Source organism: Odontesthes bonariensis, chromosome 8 (assembly GCF_027942865.1).
Source record: "Odontesthes bonariensis isolate fOdoBon6 chromosome 8, fOdoBon6.hap1, whole genome shotgun sequence".
NCBI lineage: Eukaryota > Metazoa > Chordata > Actinopteri > Atheriniformes > Atherinopsidae > Odontesthes > Odontesthes bonariensis.
In genome coordinates, this window is record NC_134513.1 from 12,132,485 (window position 1) to 12,155,495 (window position 23,011).

The window sequence follows — 23,011 nt, forward strand, 5'->3', positions numbered from 1 at the left end:
CACATAAAGCCTAACTATTGTACAAGCCAAATTACAAAAATCTGCCTTTTTCCCCCCATGCACCTTCTCTTCCTCTTTCTTGCAAAATATTTTCTCCCCTTGACACAATTTTGACTGTAGAAATGATGAAATGACACAAGCATGAACATGTGATTGACCTTTCCCCTGTTTACAAATCTGCAGACCTACATGCTTTTGTACACTCGGGGCTTTTGTGTTAATGATAAATCCCATTGTGTCAAGACAGCAAGTATATTACACTGAAGTTTGACCTTAAATTGAGTTTTTTTTTTAGTTTATCATCTACCACATGGCTGTTTTGAAGAAAGGACAAACAAAACTTAAAAAAAACAAAACAAACATAAAAAAAAACCTGAGATCTAAAACTTCGTTTAAAACAACAAATTAAACCTATGGTAATTTAACAACGTTTGGTTTCTCTTTCAGTTTCTGCCAAGTTGAAATGGGCACTGTATTATATTCACAATACCTGAAAAAATGTTTTCTCTTTGGACATATTAAACATTCTGTAATACATTTTGTATTTGTACTTAACTAACTGTCCATAGCTGAGGTTTTGCACCCTTTAATATTGCACACATGCTCTTACAACACTTTTACTCGGTTCAATATGCACATGCTGTTCAGTTTCTATTAAATACTTGGAGTCTATTAGAAAGATGACTGCAGAGGTGGATTTAACGCCATCGTGCAGTACTGCCGTTTGCATTACACTGGTCTTATCTGAGAGGGTGATTAACGAGTGTGGAACTCCTCAACAGTACTGAAGAATCGCAAATAATGCGGGCATTGAATCCGGGAAAGAAAAAAACGCGCTACGTCATGGAAATAATGACGTCAGGTTTGATGAGACGCTGAGGGAAGAGTCTTGTGTTGCTTAGGTGGAGACGGGTTCATGCTTCCAGACCGCAGAAACGATAGTGGTGTTATTGTTCGTGCTTTTCATGAGCTACATCTTATGATGGAGGAACTGTTCAATAATCCTGTTATTATAAAGCGACACGGGAGCAAAGAGGGAATACGAGGGGATGATGACGTAACCGTTTCCATAGGCGACTGATATGCTGGCTAGACCAATGGGAATCCACACCATCGGTCCATACCCATCCTCCTTTTGACGTGCATCACATGTCCCTGGCGGTGTTGTGACAGAAGGGAAAAAGGCGAGGCAAGAAGATTCACTGCAGTGTACTTCCGCTTCCGCCAAATTGTACGCTGGAGAAAGCGCACCCTCTTCTTTTTTCTTTTTTTTTTTTCGAAGGAGGGGCGTATCATCAATCCTGGAGCATTTCGTATAATAGTTTTATGCTTAAAATCCGGTAGAAGAACAGTTGATGCCACCAGGCAAGGATTAAGTTGTTGAATAAAAAGCAGGTACCCACGGTCTCCACTTGCTCTGTGATGAACTGGTCTGTCAGAGATTACTACTAGATTCACCAGGTAGGTGTCTATAATGCATTTTTTTGTGGCAACATTAAGCCAGTTCATCCTCACTATGGCCATGTTTTAGAACGCATGTGTCAAGTTCCCGGAATAGTGGACTTGGGTTTCCACATTGCGCATGTGGTACGAGAACCATCTTGACAGCTCACGCTGGAGACTTTGGCTGTGGCTGTGACAGCGCAGTGGGCGGGATTTTACCTCAGATCAGGGGAGAGAGTCTAGTCTTTGGTGAGACTGAGGGGGAGTGAAAGACAGAAAGGGACCTAGGTTGCGTTCCAGAGAACGGAGTAAGTATTTCTTATGGTTATATTCTCTCTGCAAGTGCAATAAAATGCCACGAGATGAGCTATGATCCCAGGTGTTTTGGACGCTACTGATAAAACCCTGACTCGTTAAATCTTATATTTTTGTGCAAGGATCAACGAGGGCCAGCCTCTGGTGGGTAGCTCCCTGGTATGTACGAAGCTAACATCGTTAGCTAACGTTATATCTTGGTTAGATACTGACATTGGGCGTCTTATTTTCCAACCCAGGTAGCTAATGTGGCAGGATGCTGCCAGATTCCCATTGCTTGCGCTTAATTTACTATAGCCTCTGCTTTGCACAGGACTAAGTTGTTCGACTTGTCAATCTGTTAGAAGCAGCTTTATTTTTGTATTTCCCCTCTTTACTATCAGCATTGGCTAAGGCATGGGAGCTAGTTGGCTAACACTGTACGCTAGCCAGTAACGATGTTTTAACGGCTGTGGTGAACAGTAAATTAACGGTTAGACTTCGAGGCTCATTAGTCTCCCCTTTAACAACGCGTGACACTTGAAATGTGGCCGTCGCGTTACAGAAAGTTACGTGTATTTCATTCGAACAGACAAATTCCAGAGTTTCATTATTTGTTATTCGGTCAGTTAAAAAATCTTTTTTGGAACCCATATATGCTTGTAAGTAATGTCACAGTTACCGTTAGTTGGGTTGCTACCAACGGCTTCAGCGCGTGGACTCTCGCAGCATGTGGAGTCGAGAAAATAACGTCCGTTTAGTGACGGTTGCCAACGAGGGCAACTTGGGGAGCCGAGAAAGGCACCCGTTCAGGCACATTAATAAAACCCCTCTCAGCTGTCTGTCATCACACAGCGAACATGTACGGTTAACGTATTTTGTTGAGCAACAACGCCTTCCACCCATACGGGAATGTAATTCACCTCTGAAATTCCCTGTCAATCTCTCTCTCCCGTTACGACATTCTAAACACACGATTTGGCAGTTAACCACATGTTATCGATGCTTAACCCGAGTCACGGAAAACACGTCTGATAGATGCATTATTTTAGTCACAGCAGCATATCAGCCAAACCCCTATTTCATAGCACAAGGCTTGAAACGGGGAAGACCCAAATAACGTTTATTGAGCGACTTGCACGGCAGCTGACATTCAAGAGGAGAGACGCTAGACCTTGAAACTATAGCATGTCACTTTTAACTATTTCTTATGCTTTACAGTTTCTGTAAGATGACGTATGTTAACGCTGCGTGCTTAGTCTAGGTGGACACTGTGATATAATACTCCCACACTCAAAAAATGGTCTGCTACTACAAAGGCTGATGTGGAGTGCACCTACTGAGCACCTTTTGGTGTTTAGTTGACGGGATCACTCCTTATCCTATTAAAAGTCACCCGGCTTGCTCCAGCCCAGCGGTGTCTTCCCGCGTTTGTGTAATGACTGGTGATCCTATAGTGGTTCACACGTGGTATCATAATCTCAAAATACATTTAAACATAGAATTTAGCACAAGCTTGAAGGGAACATGACTGGTTTGATGAGTGAGAGTAGTCATCTGTGGATTTGTTACATAATTTAAAAACGGCCAAGCCATTTCATGCGGAAATACTTTAGCCAGAACACCTTTTGTTGAATAGTGTATAAGAAAGCCAGTTGCTTAGATTCAGTATGAGTCTGTGATAGTAATTATTATTATTTTACTTTCAGACTTGATTGAATAACAATTCTCCAGGTTTAGCAGCGTGTGATATTTCATGATGGCTGTCTAATGATTCACTTAAATCATCAGTAAGTCTTCCCCTGCGTCTGAGCCCTTTGAACTCAGACTGTTGCTGTCACTCAAGAATGACAAAAATACCCCTTCTTATTCTTTGCCATACAATCCTCTTTTTAATGGCTCCCAGTCGAGAATACTGCTTACCCCGACAAAAATAATAAAAAACAAAAATTGATTTCAGTACTTTTTGGATTTGTTTAGCGAGCCTATATGTTAAGTGTAGAGCTTATGTCACTCTGTGATCTCCTTAGCTGTGGCAGCGTTGAGGTAGCTGTGGTGTTGTTTTCTATAACTTTTTGTGGTCTAGTAACCTGTTTGAAATTGTGTGATTTCTGGTATTCTAACATTTTGCTGACTGTTTTCACACAAGTTTTTGAGGAGTCACAGAGTGTATACCACACTGAGATAATGCACTTATCACTTGTTTGCAGCTTAATCGTGGTTAGTTAGAAACTGCTCTTAAGTTGTGCTCACCGCCAAAAGTAGGCCAATCTTAACAACTGGCCGTAATTCCTCAGTTCAGTCAGTTGCTTTTCAGGTTTTTGGAAATAAGCATTGTTTTAAAGCATAGTCACTGTAGGCCTAAGGTGACATTGAGCAAGCATTGCAGCCAAACATACGTTGTTGTACCATGACATATGATGTATTTATGATTTCATGTGCTCATGATGGAGTTTTGCTTATTTATCTTGTTGAGAGTAGACTCTAAGGCCAATGTTATTACAAGCAGCGGTATTGGCTTACGTAGAGTTCGAGTCACCCATTACGACTCATTCATCTTGCTTTAGAGTGCATAGGTTTGTCTACAAGTTATTAGCTTCAACATTATTTGAAATGGAATTGGGAACGTAATTGGAAAATGGCATACACGGACTTCAACTCTGATCTTGCTTACTAAAATTGTTTCAATGGATGTGGCACCAAATATCACAATATAATTGTCTAGACATGCCATATTTGTTAGTTTTGATGTTTCAGCAAAGATGCTGGTTTTTTTTTTTTTTTTAAAGCGGGGTAGATAATTTGGTTTTCCTATTAGTTTTTTGGATCTACTTGCCTTCTTAATAGGTTTAGAAAACATCAGCAGACCTCCACACGGCAAAGTTTTTCTTTGCAAAGCCCTGTTGGTGGAAATGGACACTATAATTTTCTTCTCGGCTGTATGCTTTTTCTACTAATGTGAGCTTGTCATTTATTTTACAAAGTTAAGTAAGATAATTGAAGCTTTGCTTTACCGTATCAGCACAATTGAGGAAGTCTAGCAACGTCACTGTAACGTGGCAGCTAATGAAAGCATGAGAGTCCTCTGACAGGAGTGCAGGTTGTTATTTCGAACCCTGAGGAGCAAAAGTAGCCCGCATGAATATGCGTTTATTAGTTATTTGAACACTGAAATTAAATCTTACAGCATAGCTTCCAGGGTAGGATAAAGAAAAACTGCATTATATGTGCTATAAGTTTTTGAGAAATGGATATAATGCTCTGCTCACGTCAACAAGTCCATCTTAGAGCTGAAATGATTGGAACAGCAAAGTCCGGCTGTAGCAGAAAATGGCAGGGCTGCAGGACCCTGGGGTGCTGAGCTACTGTCTAGAATCAAAGAACAAACAGCTTCTCATCTTCAAAGTGGTTCAATACAAGTTGCAACATTTTGTCCTGTCGACAAGAGAGGCTCTGCAAATCCTTCCTGGTTTTCTAATCATTCATGGTCCAAACATTTTTCACCACTATGCCGCCAGTTGCTCCACTCATACTAAAGAGTGGGTTTGTAACAGTTATTACAAGCTGAAAGATTAAGCAGCGTGTGTGGGTGTATATTTGTCGTTTAAATATTTAGCTTTTAATTTTTAAGAAAAAACATTTTCCTGAATGGTGTGAAAGTAAAGGGGAGTGTTAACAAGATATTGTTTTAGGAGTCAAAAGAACACGGAAAGTGTTAAATATGTTGAGGTTAATTGATGTCTAAATATTTATCATGACATTGGGATCACAGGTTGGAATGATCTGAAGAAACCGAAGCTGTCCCAATTACCATTTTTAGCCCTTTGAAGCTGAAAGACATTGGGGTCAACTTGAGAGAAAGCTCTAGATTATTATGATGCTGTAGTCACAGTGCTTTAGGTTTTTCTTTGCAGAGTTACAGACAGACAATAGATTCTCCCTCAGCTTTGTTCAGCATACCATAGAGGCCAAGGCCTTTTATTTACTTAAGTAGCTGTAACACCGGGCCTCTTTTTAATACACTACATTTAAAGTACAGCTCTTACCTCAGCTGTTTTCATCAATTTTAGGTGAATTTGAAATTTCACTTCTTTGTTTTGCATGCAGGAGCCCAGATTTTGAGAAGCCTTTTTAGTGGCATGTTTATCTGGAGCACTGCTGATTATCCTCAAGATTTCTAAATGTCATTATCTTACACAAAAGCCTTGCACTCGCTACACGGTACTTTTGGAAATATGTGCATCCTTGCATGACAGGAAATGTACTATCATTAACAGTAATGCAGAGAGTGGTTTATCGATAAAGCAGTTGCCTTAGAAATGAATGCACAGTTGATGGATTATGATATACAGTGATAACATCAAGTAACTCTCATTTCTCTTAAACTTACAAACTTAAATCCAGGTGAAGGATTCATTTTAAAGACCGTTACAGGTTTCTCCATACATGATAAAGAGGAGCTGGAGAGCCAAAGGGTGTTGCTGTTGACACTTCTGACTGTGCATTCTCATGAACTGGCAGCCTGACAGTCTTTGAGAGCTGTGTAGAGGTTCCAGTCTGTGGGGTGAAGTAGCACTCTTAGCTGCAAGCCACGCTGCACAAGGATGGCAGGGTGTCTCTGCTTTGTACCCTCCACATTTACATGGCCTGACCCAGTTCAGCTACGACTGGCTGTGGGGGGAGGGAACAGTCTGGGGGAAGCTAAAAATATCACATCTCGCATTAGGCGGCTCCATTGCAGAGGGATCCCTAGAATTGCTATCCTTGACTTGCATCGAGTTGTTGGCACGTGAAGGTGTTCAAATTGCCAGAGGGTTTCCTAAGTGTGGACACAAAGACATGAGAATATTTGTGAGACACCCACCTCCATTGTCCCATCTTCTTGCTTACTTTTGCAACAGCGTCTCGATGGAGGTTTCTTTTTGGATCTAACAAGAAATACTAGCCTTAAATAGCTTGTGTCGACTTGTGACTTACAAATCTCTGATCCATGGGCACATATGCAAGCTGAGCTGCGGCTTGGCTGCAGTATTGTGGAAAGGGTTAACTGTAGCCTCTGTCATTCAACCATACTATGCCAGCTGTTGGCTTGGAGATCCAATCACAATGATTTTCCACTGTTGTGACATGTGACCTGCTCCGCCACCCTAAAGTGACACAGCTCGGCAAATGTTGGCACTTCCTTCATCTTGGCGTTGTTGCTGCTTGTTGGGTTGGGGAGTGTGAATGTCGCAGAGAGCTGTTACAGTAAGACTTTAAGTTAGAAGAAGCTAGAGAATTACATTCATTACTGTCGGCTGCTGCTTGTGGTACTCGGAGCAAGTGAAACATTCTTGCCAAAATTTGTTTGTTTGAAGCCATTAACGCAATTTTAAAAAAAGTACACATCAAAGTGCAAGATTGTATGCTTTTTATCCAAGAGTCTTGATCTGGCTGTCTTGGTTTGTTGGAATATGTACATAAACTGTGCAAAAATGAACAAAAAAAACCATTGAAGGTCACACATCTTTTTGAATTGGTAGTCGAAATCATTGCAGACGGATGAATCTTTCCTTGTTCAGTATTTTTAATCATTGTCAACCTTTCTTTAGTTTCACTTTAATGTACAAAACAATTATTCTTTATTATGTAGTGTTACCTGAAGCTCAAACATCAGGGTGTGCGTGAGCATGTGGGTTAGCTTAAGTTTCCTGCAGGTTTAATTTTCTAGTGTTGCGCTGAAATGAGGACATACTTCACCTTTAGTCCATCTCCACGCTCAACACACTCTTAAGAATTTAGCACATTTTTACTTGTCATTCGGTGTTACCAAAGCCTTTTTCAGATGCGAGATGCGAAACATTGGCTTCATCATTGTGTTAAGAAAGATTGCAGTCAGTCGTTCACACATTGCTCACATCGTTAATGTGAGGTTTCACTCAGGCATTCTTGTGAAAGTGACAGAGAGCGAGCCACAGTGGGTGGCGATATATGCCATTCATGCCAGATGAAACAGTAAATCAGGTGACGTATATCTGTCAAGTCCACAGAATCCTTTTTGTCACAGCAGCATGTTATATTGGCATAACCATTAAAAGTGCTCTCTGATCATGGATTTTTGGGTGAAATGACATTGAACATTGTCTCCTGTTTCACTGTAACATGCTGTGTTGTTTTCCTTGATGGTTCCATGTCTCACTAATTCAGTGATATTTGTTGACTTGGCAGTTATTTTATTCATGCTTGAAAAATCCTTTGGTAATCCTGTCTGTATAAGCCAATCAGCCCCATGCTGAATTATTTTTAAGTTAAGAACAGCTAGTTTTAGGCTGAGGAAACATCTTTTGAACTGGTGGCAACACAGAGTTGTGGTCGACTCCAGTATCAGGTGAGAGCATACATGTGCATGTGTGTGACCTGACTATAAAGCTTCAAACAAAATGGTTTCTTGATATTACTCCAGTTCTGACTATGAACCTTGCCCTCCAGCAAGCTTTTTCTCGTGTCGGTGCAGCTCTTCTCTCCATTTGAAAATGATTAAAAAATTACTTTACCTTTCATTTGGGCTTTTTAGTGACCATCAGTCAAATTAAGGATGGATGTTGGCCAATAATGATCCGTACCCACGTGATTAGAGCACTCTAAACAATCCAATGCGATAAACATTCAGTAGTTTTGTGAAACATGGAAACACACTTTTTTTTTTTTTTTTTTTTCAAGGTTAGATTGTGCGTTTCTCTTGTTGATTTAGCTCAAACACTGGGCGAAAAAGTGAACTCTGAACATTTGATATGTTGAATGAACCCACTTTTGCTGGAGCGCAAGGGAAAGGGGCTCAAATCTCTACATTTGATGAGAGACTTAAGGGCAGCTACATTAGATCACTATATTTCTCACAAATCTGATATTGCACACCATGAGAGCTGTAACTTGTACCCATGTTACCATCCAGTCTAAGAAAAATGTTTTTTTAATCTGGTCCCTTTTTTCCTCCTCGTGTTTTTAGGGTGTAAATTATTCATAGACACAAAAATCTATGGCGTCAGACCCATATTGATTGGGAGTACCACCTTCTAAATGGCTTAAATATAACAGGGCAGTCATATATGGCGAAGTAAAAGTCCTTGAATTTGCAAGTGACGGGCTGAGGTTTTTTTATTCACATCTGACAACATTATTGAAAGGATGCCTATAGAAAGAAACCTTTTTGTTCGTGAAGCACCTTCACCTGATTTCAGCTCCCCTTTACAATGGGGCTTAAATTCTATATGTGGGCTTTCCATGTGGAAGTGTCGTGTTGTATAAAACGCTTTCAAACTAGAAGTAAATCCCATCCTGTTGAATTGAATGCAATAGATTGAATTAGGCCCTTTTAGTTTAAAAAAATAAAATAAAATAGTCCTCACTAAAACGTTTGACAGCGACTTTGCTTAAGCTTCTAATTACATTGTGATGTAGGTTGCTCGTCTGAGTCGCTCCAACACAGACTCTTATCTACCTGGCCATCATGAATGATTCAGCCTCATTGTGTTGGGCTGATTAAAGCTCAATGGACAGCAGCCTCTTGTAAGAGCGGGCTCTCTCCATGTAGAGCACCATGGAGCTCCCTCATGCCACAGATAGTCTTAATTAGATTAAACGGAGGGCTTTTCCTGAGGTAATCAGTCAGTTGGTCACTGTTCATTACAATTCCCCACCAGTTACTCTGCAGGGAAGCTGGTGGCTTTTCTGGTCATAATAGTTATTAACTAATTTTTATTTTATTTTATTTTTAATCCAAACTTTCCCTCATTCACACACTTGTGTGTTTGAGTTGGCAGGGTGCTTATACTGTGTATGTAATGCTTCAGTTTAAAAACTTTAAGCTATAGTGGATGATGTGTATGATGATTTAAGGTGACGTGTTTTTTTTTGGAGTAGAGTTAATACCACATTAACAGATTTACAATCCATAAAACGTCTACTACACTGCGTTGTCGTGATTTTAATTTATCACAGAAGCAGGTGGAGACTTTTATTCTGTGTCGGCTGTTCTGCAACTTTGTCACTAGTGCCAAAAAATCCTTTTAGAAAAAAAAAGCATTTGAAAACTGCGCCAGAACACCTGCGGGTTTTGTGAAGAACTTGACAGAATTGTCAGTCAACAAAAATCTTTATTACTCAGCCTAAAAGCTCTAAATGTGAAATGCAGAATTGAGCATTAAGAATTGAGAATTAACTTTTACTGTTAATAAGTGATTTAAAAAAAATAAATAAATAAAAAAAAATTTAACCCTCTTATGCTTATCAGAATTTTAAGAAAAACTTTGTTTAGCTTTAATGATGCTTGGCCTTAAGAAACAGTTTTGTCACATCAAGCAGCAAAGGCAGAAGTAGTCGAACCACTTTCCACGCATAGTTTGTATTAAAACTCTCATTTTTCACATAGAATTTGGTGGTATTGTATACAAGGCTTTCTCAGACCAATCGGTTTTACAGATTAATTCTGAGTAATGATTAATCTCACATTCTACAGGGCCTGAAATGGCATGGGGATTGTGGGTGTTGCAGCATCTCTCCAAAATATAAACACAGACAAGTTTGAATTGTATAGCCTAAACTGAAATGCACGGTTAGGCCCGGGTGCCCCGAGTATGCAGGCTACTTGAAGTTACATGCAGCATACATCTCCATAGCTGACGCCATAAACCATCTATACCTGGCACGCAGAGATTATTTGCTCACAAGAGAGCTGCTGTAGCCTTGCCCAAAGGTCCTCAAAGTTTTTGTTACTTGACACAGTGTTTATGTCAAGAATGCAAAAGATAAGAAGTTATGTCAGATCTGGAAATGTGTTTTCCAGCAGATAAACTAGAGTAATTACGAGGCAAACCTGTAGTATATGATTAGAATACCATAATATTGATTTTGGTGAGCATGTGATGTGTAGCATTAAAATTTTTCCATTGATGAAAGTATATTGAGAGCAGTGCAGCTCAACAATCGGAGTTGATTTTAGATAAAAGTTGACGATATTAGATTCTTGGATGGCTTGTGCTGTTTAATGTTTGACAGATACAGGTTTAGATGTTGCACTGTATTACCACGCTTGCCCGTCTCGTTGTCATGTTAATTGTGTTTTTGACAGCATTGCTGGGTCTGAGTTTGAGTGGAGACACTGGCCTGTTGTTTGTGTGCGGCTGTAATTCTGGCAGTTTTGCTCCAGACTACTTTGTTTGACACTCCTGCCGACAAAAGTTGTTGTTTTGGGCAGTGCATGCCCCATGTGTTCCATCATAATCATCTTTAGACTGCAGATATTTGTTTAAACAAGCAAATTTGGAAAATTTCATGTTATTGAAGCAAAAGCTATGACTATACTTGATTTGCTTTTTACATTCTGGATTTACTGTACCTTGGACATTAAAATTAAATTTAGAAACGATCAAGTTGGAAGAAAGCACCAAAATGTGATCTAATATGATGTTGTTAAGTTCACAAGTCATCATTGGGATTTTTTTCTTCTTCTTTTTTTTTTTTTTAATCTTACACACAAAAAGAAAATGCTTTCCAACTCTCAATCCAACACAGGTGAGATACAGTAAGATGCTGCAGGAAGTCCTTCACTATGAAAAAGTGCAGAGTTTGTATTGGCAATAAACACACTGCAGAGAGGAAATTGCTATCTTTAAAATCTGTGTAGGGAAAGGCCCTGAAAGCAGCGTTGCTGTGCTGTGCACACACACTTGGACTGTAGCACAGGGCATATAGTGATAGACAAGGGTTTTATCCAGAAGACAAAATTATTATTAAATTACAAGTACAGCTATTAAAAATCTTTTGGCCATGACTGCAGGCAGTTTAATTTGTTAGTTTGCATTTTGTCTCAGCAGCCTCCAGTTTCTCAACTTTATACAGATGGGAGGTTTTTAGTTTGTCTGTTTGTCAGTTGCAGCTGTATAATAAAGAAAAAAAAGACTGGTAGAAGACTGATCCGAACCCCTATATCTGAGACGGAAAGAATCAGCAAATGCAGGCCGTTCAAATGTAGGCAAAGGTTGTTTTACCATACAGAACATGGTCTTTTTGTCTTGATGAAATATGCTCCGCCTTCTCTGAGAAGAAAAAAGAAAGTAATCTGAAAGGCAGCAGATGATGTTCTAAAACCTGTATATAACATTTGGCTTTAATTGTGCCTCCTCAAATGTGCAAGTTATCCATGCCATGTGCACTATTGCACCCCCCACACCACTGCAGATGCTGGCTTTTGAGCTGTGCACTGATGATAAGCCAGATGGTCTCTCTCCTCTTTAGCCTGGAGGCTGGAGCGTCCAGGATTTCCAAAAAGAACTTCATACTTTCCATCAGACCAGAGGACAATTTTCCGCTTCATCTCAGTCAGTCTTAAATGAACTCGAGCACAGAAAGGGCGGAAGCGTTTCTGGGTCTTGCTCATAAGAAAGTTTTTTTTTTTTTTTTAAAGTCTTGGTGGATATTTTACCTGCTTTTATGGATGCCACCACAAGCTGTCTTTACTGATGTGTTGCTGAGTCAACGCAGTGATTACCTTTACAGATTTCTGATGCTTTGCTGCCTGAGGCTGCAGGGATTATGGCTCCCATCACACAGAATTTCATCTTTTTTTATGATTATGTTCTCTATATGGTTAAATCCCCAAATTGTGGGAAATTCTTCTTTGAAAAGGGTGTTTTTAATTATTAAATGATTTGCCCACCCATTTTTTTTACTGATCAGTCAAAATCATCTTGTACTTGTTGTTAATTTACAACCAATTAGTTGTCTCATCAGCTATTAATTATGGCATTAAGCAACACATCCTATTTTTTTGTTTGTTGCTTCCATTTAAAATATTTAAAAGGTTTAAACAATGTTCAAATAGCACTTTCTTTTTCTATTGCATGACATTGAACTTTATAGTGTCACTGTTGACCTTTTTCTTATCTACATTTGCTTTTCTCTTTCAGATCTGCATGAATGGTGATCTCCGGCTCTGTGGGTGAATCTTAGTCACCATGAATGACTAGGAACTCAGCTGTCCAAGGGAAATGGCTTTTTTTGTAATATCCCTGCCCTCCAACCTGGTGTATGACTCCCGCTGCCTGTGAAGGGCCTGTCAGCTGTTTATGGGAACTATCACTGTGTTTGCACTCTTGAGGATTTAAGCTTCTTTTCCAGGACAGCACCTCTTCGTTTTACCCCCACTGTCGAGTCAAAGCACCAGCACTTTGAAAAAGACTGGGGAAGCAGCAGGACAATGGCGAACAACTCGTACAGTGGGGTGAAGAACTCCATGGTGGAGGCCAACCACGATGGAGAGTTTGGCTGCACTGTCAAAGACCTGCGCTCCTTAATGGAACTGAGAGGCGCTGAAGCGATTAGCAAAATTGAGGAAACTTGTGCGGATACTCTTGGACTCTGCAACCGGTTAAAAACATCACCTATAGATGGTACAGTAATACTTTACTAAACTCAATATATTTTCAGTATCTATGACCAACCATGTTGGTAATGATTTTTGTTTTAAAGAAAACATTATACACAAATAGTTTGTTGGGCGTGTCATTGACCGTGCCTTCCAAATTATGCATACCTTGACATCACTTCCTAGGAAACACTTATATGCCAGACAGGTGGCCAGGCAGGCTGGCTCTGACCTGGGCCAATCCTGTTCTATTTCAAGGCCTGCAGATATGTCCCTCCCACCCTCCCTCTCTCCTCTTTCACCTCTGTGTCTGTGTGTGCGTGTCTCTGTGTGTAGGCTTCAGACAGACCAGCTGTTTGCTTGGGCAGAGTACCAGTCTGCAGGCAGGTCATTGTCCCTCATGCGGTGGACAAAACGGGAGACTGTTTGACTGGGTAGTTATTTAAACAAGGTAGCAAAAGGGTTCATTCATTTTTGTGTAGGTCGTCTTGTGTTACTCTTTCATCAATACATTTTTCACCCTACAGTACCAAGAATTTTTGTTAAATTTCAGATGGGTTGCAGAAGCCCACTGAAATATTTTTGGCAGCTTTTTTTTTTTTTTTTTCTCTTTTACCTCTGTCTGAGGTTGTTTCTCTGTAGACAGTCTGCTTAATCGCCAGTATGACCTTGACTGAACTCTAATGAGAGGGGATTTTCAGTTTGATCCCAGATTAAAACGGCACCACATATTCACTGTAACAGCAGTAGTCCTCTGCATGCAGTGTCTTAAAGCAAAGGGGGGTATACAATTCCTGTGCCTCATCAAATAGGCAGAAATGGGGATAAATGCAGTGCTTTAGTACAATTGAAAGCATCTCTCATTGTGGCTACAGTCTTAACCACACTGTTTAATTCTTCACGTTCCATTTGTTGACAGTAGAAGTGATGTACAATGCAGTCTTTTTATTGCTGTCTTTAGTGGCCCATAGGTTTTTGTCAAAACTGCAAGGAGAAGTTACAGAATTGGAATTCAGCTGTTTAATGGGTGTGAGTTGCCTAAACATGCATGTGGTTGTCAGGTTAGTGAATGTAGAATCCTGTCATATTTGTAGCATGAGTGACACTGGCTGTTTTATAACTATATTTTCTCCTCTCCCTGCTCAGGTTCCACAAGTTCTGTATTTAACGTGAGATAGACTGTGATTCATTAGCCTGTCAACACTTGTTGTAAGGCACAAAGACATGTTATTACAATTTGTCTGTTTTACAAGCATGTGAGTGGGTAAATTAACTGTATATAAGCTTGTTTGGAGGATCAAACATAGATTATTTCAGCTGCCTCAGTTTTGCATGTATCTGTATATTTTTCAGTCATCCTGCAAATTGAAGCCAGCTTTAATATAGTTTTTAGAAATTAAATTTTTTTTATCTTGTGCAGTCATTTGTAGCGACAATGCACTCTTAAGCTTGACTGGGTCCAAATCTGGTTTCCTCTTGCAGCAGGTGCCGTTCAAAGTGTTGGGCAGTCACAGATTTTTGACACTTTAGTTTCAATCAGCTCATTCATTATTGGCTTGGGAAATTAAGCCATCATTTAAGATTACAGGAGCCTGACAATTGAAAAGGGATTTCCAATTAGTTGGTCAGTCATTTCTCAAAGCTCTTAAGCCAATCCTTCGCTAATCCTTCACATTTCCAAGCTCATTTTTTTTTTTTTTTTTTTTTTTTTTCATCATTCAAGTATGACTACTTTGAGACTGTGCATAAATGTATCACTTCACTATACTAGTTTGCAAAATTAGAAATCACTGCCTGCTTGGATTAAGCTAAATCTAAGTACTGCCATTCTGTATATTGCCAAAAAGATCCTATTTGGTTAAATGCCAATTCACTGCGACTCAGATTAATTTTGATAATTAGCAAACCAAAGCTTTGTGTTTGAAAAGGTTTTTCTCACTCCTTTTTAAATTGTATCATTGAGTACTGCCACAATCTTATTCATGCATCTGTTTGACAAATGTAGTCCATTAAATCAGTTACAGTGATGGAGAGATCTCACGTAAAAGCAGGAGGGGTATTAATGCACTTAAATATGAAAATTGGGATGATTATTTTAAGTTTTCTATTTTTCTTTTTGTACCAACTAAGTTTCAGTTTGGCCTCTTTTAGCATTTCTCTTTTGTCCTCTTGTTGTATTTTTGGATATCTAACTATCAATATAATTTCAATGGGAGAACTTGCATGTTTTGAATTTGAAATAAGTTTATTTGTCATATGGAGTGCTATTCAACATGTGGAATCACTGTAAATTGTTTTGCCTTTCCCAAGCCTGACCTTAGCAGTTATGACCATTGTTACATCATCTTAAAAGAAATTTTGGTCACATATTAGGTAGTGTTGTTAAATGGTGAGGCCCTGGCTCATCTGGAAGTGGTCATCTTCCAACTGGACCGTAGACATTTTGATCCCTTGTACACTGGGGAGTCGAGATGTCTTTGTGAATGAGAAACGCACGTAAAGCCCTTTTTAGAACCTAGATGAGGTCAAAATGGTGCCATAAAAGTGTGATTCAAATCTAGTTGGAATAAGGGTTTTCTTCCTTTTACACTCATGCTCTCTTGCATGCACCCTCTGCTATGGGACAGCATGTCATAATAGTGGATTCCTTGTATCTGTCGCTCCAGCCACCACCTCAGCCCCTCATTTAAAGGTGTGTTAATTGATAGTTTATGCCATTGTGATTCAGGGTGCTGGTACAGCTTGTCAGAAATTCTTTTCTGAAATCTGTGAATGGATATATCATTTTGGCAAGAACCTGCTTCTGGTGGTTGTTCAGAGGGAAAGCAGAAGTATGTTGATCCACTCGCAAAAATCTCTGGCTTGAAAACTGCTTTGAGAGCACAATTGGTTTCTTGTTTACTTATATTGAATTATCACAGTTGGACAGCAAAGTTGTGGTTTGAACCTTTTGATGGTTTTTGAGATTTTTATTTATTTATTTTTTTTTAACCTTAATCTGTGAATTTGATAATGGTTAAAACTTTGTTTGTGTGTCTTTGGCAATTTGGCAATTTGAGTAATCTATAATTGATTAGTTTCTCTAGAACATTGTGGATATTAAATCTTTATCGACGCCGTACCATTTTAAGTCTTTGCTCCAGTATACCCAGATGAAGTATCATCTTACTCGATGGTCTTCCTCAGAATTCCTGAGCTGGTTGGTGATACTTACTTTCAAGCACGTCACATTTTCACATCAAATACCCATTGAAAAATCTTTATAGAGGTACAGCAATTATTGGAGCTTTTGACAGATTAACTTATTTTTGTATTCCATTGTGAGCAAATTTATGAAATCATAAGAAAAGTAAACTTAAAATGCAGTTATGGGCTTAAGATTCACTCATTCTCTCTTATATATTTCACGTTTTCCCTATTCACAATTTGCTCTCCATTAGTTACTCTTATCTTTGACCTAATAATCTGGTGTTATCATGATAAGGGTAATCCTGTAACTTGAGCAGCAATGATGGATCCCGTTATTAAGTTATCCTAATGTCTCAGATGGGAGCAATATATTTGTATACCTAGAATAACACTTTACCTTTTAGGAGTGTAAGCAATTGCTCTCCCTTTATTCATATAATTTGTTTATAATTGAATGTGTTACAGAGGCCGCAGGGGAAGCTCTTCCAAAATACGGAAGACACACAAACATGATTAATGGGCTCATTTCTCAAATCCAGTTCTCCATCTTCTCAAAATGCTCTAAAATTGTACTTGGTTTGTATATTGTTTTTACATCTTAAACATTTATGGGAAAAACACTTGACACGCTTGTCATTCAGACAGGTCATGTGTGGAGGAGAAATGGACTGCAGTGATACCCGTCTTACATTTCGTCTTGTTGAGATCCAATGAAATGCATTCATTAAAGGGGAACTCCGGGGCATTTGAAGCGTGTTTCCATTGCTAGAGGTTGTCAAATACTGCTAGTAGGACACAGAGAGATGCGTATCTGCGCTCCCTGTGTGAAGATCGCTCTGTCCGCACAGCATGTCATACGAGGCTAATACGTGGTGGCTAAGGGGCAAGCGCTAACCCTTCCACGTAAAACAACAACTTGCACACAGCAGAAACGTCACACCACTTTATAACCCATCCGACAATAAAGTCACAACCCTTACCATCAAAACCATATGCATGGTTCTCACATTACTGGCATGGGGACGTTACAAAACAACTTTATAAACAGCATGTCACTCACCGGCTGGTTGTAGGCTCGCGCATGTGAAAGCCCAAAAGAGTCGATGAAGAATAATCCCATATACAAAACAATTATATTCTCTAGAAAAACTGCGTTCAAGTATTTAAAACATTACAACAATATTACTGGGCATGTATTGTTGTAATGTTTTAAATACTTGAACGCAGTTTTTCTAGAGAAGATAATTGTTTTGTATATGGGATTATTCTTCATCGACTCTTTTGGGCTTTCACATGCGCGAGCCTACAACCAGCCGGTGAGTGACATGCTGTTTATAAAGTTGTTTTGTAACGTCCCCATGCCAGTAATGTGAGAACCATGCATATGGTTTTGATGGTAAGGGTTGTGACTTTATTGTCGGATGGGTTATAAAGTGGTGTGACGTTTCTGCAGTGTGCAAGTTGTTGTTTTACGTGGAAGGGTTAGCGCTTGCCCCTTAGCCACCACGTATTAGCCTCGCATGACAGGGTGTGCGGACAGAGCGATCTTCACACAGGGAGCGCAGATACGCATCTCTCTGTGTCCTACTAGCAGTATTTGACAACCTCTAGCAATGGAAACACGCTTCAAATGCCCCGGAGTTCCCCTTTAAGCTTACCCACATGCAAGACAACAGTGTAGAGTTCTCCTTTTCTGCATTTTGTATGAGCCTTTTTTTTTTTTTTTTTTTTTTTTTTGTAGGAGTGCAAATTGTACATTATTATTGTGGAAATTAGTTTTTTGGGGGATTTGTCTGGTGAAGCATGTTTTGTGTAATGTGCAGTGTTCTGGGACTATTTACGCCCAGCAATGTGGGGGCTGTGTCACTTAGTTACGATTGACCCATAGTGCTGGTTTACCTTGACCCCTCTCTGTGGACTAAAATGACACTGATGGGTCAGCTGGGGACAAGCATCTAAATTAAATGGTTAATTATTCGCTACTTGGTTTGAGAGTGAAATAATGATCCAAAGGCCAAGGCCAACCTATTTTCTGTTTGTGTATCAAATGGAGAGATGACACCTTGATTGTCCTCTGTCACTTGTATTTATTGCTTTAATACAAAGGGAAAATGTGGTGTAAAATTGAATGGGGTATTAGCTGTCAGCATGTTTTCATTAGAAGCTAACGGAATTAAAGGAGACGGTGAAAGACAGCCAGGAAGCACTAATAGGCAGCTATGCTGCAGTTTTCTTTTTTTTTTTTTCTCTCTTTAATTTGCTGTGCTGGTGAGTCATCACTATTACCTCTTTTAGAGAAGTATGTTGGTATTACGTTGTAATGCCAAATTAAACATGTAACTGATGTTACAGGATTATTTTCTGCAAATTAGTTTTATTGACAAGATTAGAATGAGCAGGGAAATTTAAAAGTTTCAAACGGAGGCGAAAGCATTCCACTCCAGGTCTGACAGAGATGCACACATGTTGCATCTGGTCTTAATGGGTAAAATGGTTACTTTATGTTTTAGGAATGGACTAAAATCTCTCATTGGGGACTGAAGTGCAAACCCACTGTTGTCATTTGTTTGAATTAACTGTAAACCTGCATAATGCAAATTAACTACATATACAATGATCATTTTATTTGGCTGAAGTAGCTGAAATCATGTAGGGTGAAATCTCTCAGGGTCACAGAGCACTCAGCCAGCTGACCTTGCATTTAAGAATCTAAGTGAAGGAGGTTATGATCTCGGTCTGGTTTGTTTGTTTCTTATCAAGGTAGCCTAGTTCAAGATGATTTGGAGGGATTTGCATGGAGACTGTATCAGAAGTTGGGTATGTCTCAACTTTGAGGAGATTAACTTTTAATGTTTCTTAGGATCTGGAACAAAGAGCTTTTTGCTCAGCCTTGGTGTATGTTTGCAAGCAGGTATTATTACTTTTGGTGCCCAGTAAAATTTCCATTTTTGTGGTTTGCGCACAACACGTAACACAGTAAAGGCTCTTTGTAAATTTAGTCTAGTTTGCCTTCATATTATCATTCATAAGAAATTTAAATAATAGTCCTGAGCTGTCTCTGGCATATCAGAAAGTTGCTTTTGCTGGAGACAGAAGCTTTAGCTACATAGCTTTTGTTTGAAAGATCTTTATGCTGTTAGTGCTTTTGAGTAAGCTCTAATGTCTTATCCAAGAACAACAGTGTATTTGACAGATTCTTAAAACAAATGTGGTATCGTGATTTTCAAAGTATCTCTTGTCTGTCTCGTCCCCTCCTTTCTCTCTGTTTATTTTCTTTCTTAAGACACGGCTGGAGCATGTGCAGCATCCTTTGACCTGTCAGTATCTCTACTCTGTTAGTCGGTCTTTTGCAACAATCAAACTGGACCCAAACCCACCCCAAATGCCTGTCGGTAGCAGTTTCAGTCACTCCTTTCGGGATCCCATTTCAACTCCCTCCTCTTTTCCACACTTGCACACACACAGATCTACCATCCAGTCTGCAGTCACCCACTCACAGTCGGCATGAATAGGACTGAAAAACTGTCATGTATCATCAAATGTGCGAAGGCTCTTTTGAATATATCACTGTGCCTTGAATGTGGAGGCCTTTGAATGGTTTGCTACAAAATGCACCCTGTGCACATGGATGAATGGGTCTCGGGCCAACCAGACGTGTAATCTGTCAGAGATGGCACTCTTACCGCACAGCAATGCGTATAGGCACTCATGTGTCTAAATCTGATTCAACCTTTCGTTAGTTGGTCATTGTATTGAGGGGAAAAAAGGTGTTAGTGGGATTAGATCTGACCTCTGCGCTCACATTCTTTGGCTTGACTGAAAGAGGTGAAAATGTTTGACGTGCCCACTGAAAGCATGTCATTGTTGCCCAGCATTGTCTCCTCCACAGTGTCCTGTCAGAAATGCTGATTCCTTTTGGAAATGATGCTGAGGCCCAGTGCTGAGAGCACAGTTCGCTGCCTCTTACTTTCCAGAGACAAGCTTGCTTCCTGTGAACTAAATGCTTACAGTAACTCATCCATCTGTGATCAAATTATGTGGCACACAATTAAGGCAATCTTTGTTGTTTTTTTTTTAGAATGAATATTTGATGTTTGTTCCCCGATTAGATGCCAACCAAACCAAAAAATGTTTTTGCTTTCTCTTCTTTCCCTTCAGGTCTAAGTGGACAGCCTGCTGACATCGAGAAGCGGAAAACGGAGTTTGGGGAAAATTTAATACCGCCCAAAAAGCCCAAAACCTTCTTACAATTAGTGTGGGAGGCGCTACAGGATGTCACACTGATTATCCTAGAAGTGGCAGCCATAGTTTCACTAGGCCTTTCCTTTTATAGACCACCAGATGCCGAAAGAGAACGTAAGCCACAACTTTTTATCATAACAATTCTTCTGTTGAATCTCGACACCATTAATGGATAAAGGCATATTTCATACTAATTTCTTGAGCAGTTTGGATCTCGTTCATTTTTTTTAAGCTTTCAAAAACGTTCATCAGATGCTTATAATTGGCTCCTTTATCAAACTCTGATAATCTGCTTTCTTAAAATAGTGTATTAGGAAATCAAACCTAGTGTTTACGTTGGGATTATGTGGTGAGTTAGCTAACATTTGGGACATTTATTAGTGAACCTTCTGTAAGGAAAGATTTACCCCTGTCCCTCTGCAGACTGTGGAAAAGCTGCTGGTGGTGCGGAGGATGAACATGAGTCAGAGGCAGGCTGGATTGAGGGTGCCGCCATTCTTCTGTCAGTTATCTGCGTGGTGCTGGTGACGGCATTCAATGACTGGAGTAAAGAGAAGCAGTTTAGGGGCCTCCAGAACCGCATTGAGCAGGAACAGAAATTCACTGTTGTTCGTGGAGGACAAGTTATCCAAATTCCTGTGGCTGAGATTGTGGTCGGCGACATTGCACAAATCAAATACGGTAAGGGGGAAATTGTTTCTGAAATCAATGTCATAAAAATGTTTCTTTGAAGGAAAAAAAATCTGTCAGGTTAGATTGTGTAATCTATGGTTAATTTGAAAAAATAACAGCACAGTTTATTATAACAATGTTTCTCCTCAAAATTGAAGGCCTGTTTTGCGTCTTTCAGGTGACCTCTTACCTGCTGACGGAGTTCTCATCCAAGGCAATGATCTGAAGATAGATGAGAGCTCACTCACAGGGGAGTCGGACCATGTTAAGAAAACACAACAGAAAGATCCAATGCTGTTATCAGGTAATGTTAAGTCTCAGATATATATTATTTGTTTTCAGATGTTTTTCTATTGTCATTAAAAGAAGACAAAGTTTGTGATAACGAAATAACGTTTTGATCACATTTTCGTCTGGAAATGTATTGCTCTTTGGATCCCCCTAAAGCTGTGGAATGTCCCACCACTTTCATTTAAAAAAGATATAAATCGATAAATCCGCCTGAGCCCTGCACATGTACAGCATATGAATTTGTTGTCATGTTGAAAAAGTTGACAAAGATGCCATCGGAAAGCCATCAACAATGGAAAGTGAGGATGTGGTAATGTTATAGGACCTGACAATAACAAGAATGCATATCAGGGTGGCCGCGGGTCCTTAAAAAGTCTTAAAAAGTCGTAAATCAATTTTCCTGAAAATAAGACCTTAAAAAGTATTAAATTGTCTTAAATTCAGATTGCATGGGTCTTAAATATTTGTGTATTTTTCTTTTTGCTCTAAAGGAACAGTATTTATTTATTTTTTTAATATATATTTACTTGATTTTATAAGCATTTTCATGGGACTTAAATGTTCTGAAAATATTGTAATAAATTTAATTTAGGACAGTGATGACATTTTTGTGATCTTTTCTTATGACACACATTTAGTCGATGTTCTTAAACTCAACCGTCATTTGTCATTTTACGATACTGTCAGTGTGTTTACTTGGTATTTCCATCATACATTTGGTCTTAAATTTCATTTAGAAGTGGTATTAAAAGGTCTTAAAAAGTCTTAAATTTAACTTGTTTATACCTGTATACACCCTGGCATATTTTTATGCGATGACCAACACGCACACAATAAGTCAAAGAGTTAACAAAATAAAATGCATTTATCTGTAGTACAGTTTGTTTTCTCTGATTTACACTGAGGGATTTGAATGTGGCATATGTGTGAAATCAGAACTTGTGCAATGTCATTTGCATTGTATAAATTACATCGCCATGTATTGCGAGATAGTAAAGAAGCTTTTGAAGGGCAGCCGATGTCTGAGACTTTTGCGTGAAATTTGCAAAAACTGAATAAGTTTAAGGAATTAACTATAACATTTGACTGACATCTAGAAAACTAACTGAGCTTGATTATTTAAAAAATTAAGATTAATTCAGATTGAATAATAACACATTGCCAACAAAAAAAAATCATTTTATTTATTTTAATTTATTTTTTTAAAGAATCGGACAACTTGTCATATTAAAAAAAATCTTTGTTACATCCTTAGATTTGGTTCAGTTGTACGGACACACTGGCCAGTGGGACGAGTCTTACCAATATAGATTCTTGTGATTTAAAAACAGTGCCATCCATCAATGTAAAATGCCATTGTGAATAATAATGATAATTATGATGATGATAATAATAACATCCCATGTCTTCTTCTGAGATATCCTGGATGAAATTATTTCAGATCATTTTGGTATTTACTATAAAATAATAAGAACAACT

General features: G+C 39.1%; 1 protein-coding gene across 5 annotated transcripts in view; it reads left to right on the forward strand.

The window, feature by feature from the left end:
- The first annotated feature begins 1,353 nt into the window (after positions 1 to 1,353).
- atp2b1a (ATPase plasma membrane Ca2+ transporting 1a) overlaps positions 1,354 to 23,011 on the forward strand; it is a 37,753-nt gene continuing 16,095 nt past the window's right edge. For 4 of the 5 annotated variants that reach the window (XM_075471732.1, XM_075471734.1, XM_075471735.1 and 1 more), the window contains exons 1-5: positions 1,678 to 1,751; positions 12,681 to 13,163; positions 20,486 to 20,683; positions 20,993 to 21,250; positions 21,420 to 21,545. In XM_075471732.1, the coding sequence (XP_075327847.1) occupies positions 12,971 to 13,163; positions 20,486 to 20,683; positions 20,993 to 21,250; positions 21,420 to 21,545 (775 nt within the window). In that variant the 5' untranslated portion in view covers positions 1,678 to 1,751; positions 12,681 to 12,970. Of the gene's footprint in view, positions 1,462 to 1,677; positions 1,752 to 12,680; positions 13,164 to 20,485; positions 20,684 to 20,992; positions 21,251 to 21,419; positions 21,546 to 23,011 lie in introns of those variants that run through there. The other variant, XM_075471733.1, reaches the window with a different exon arrangement.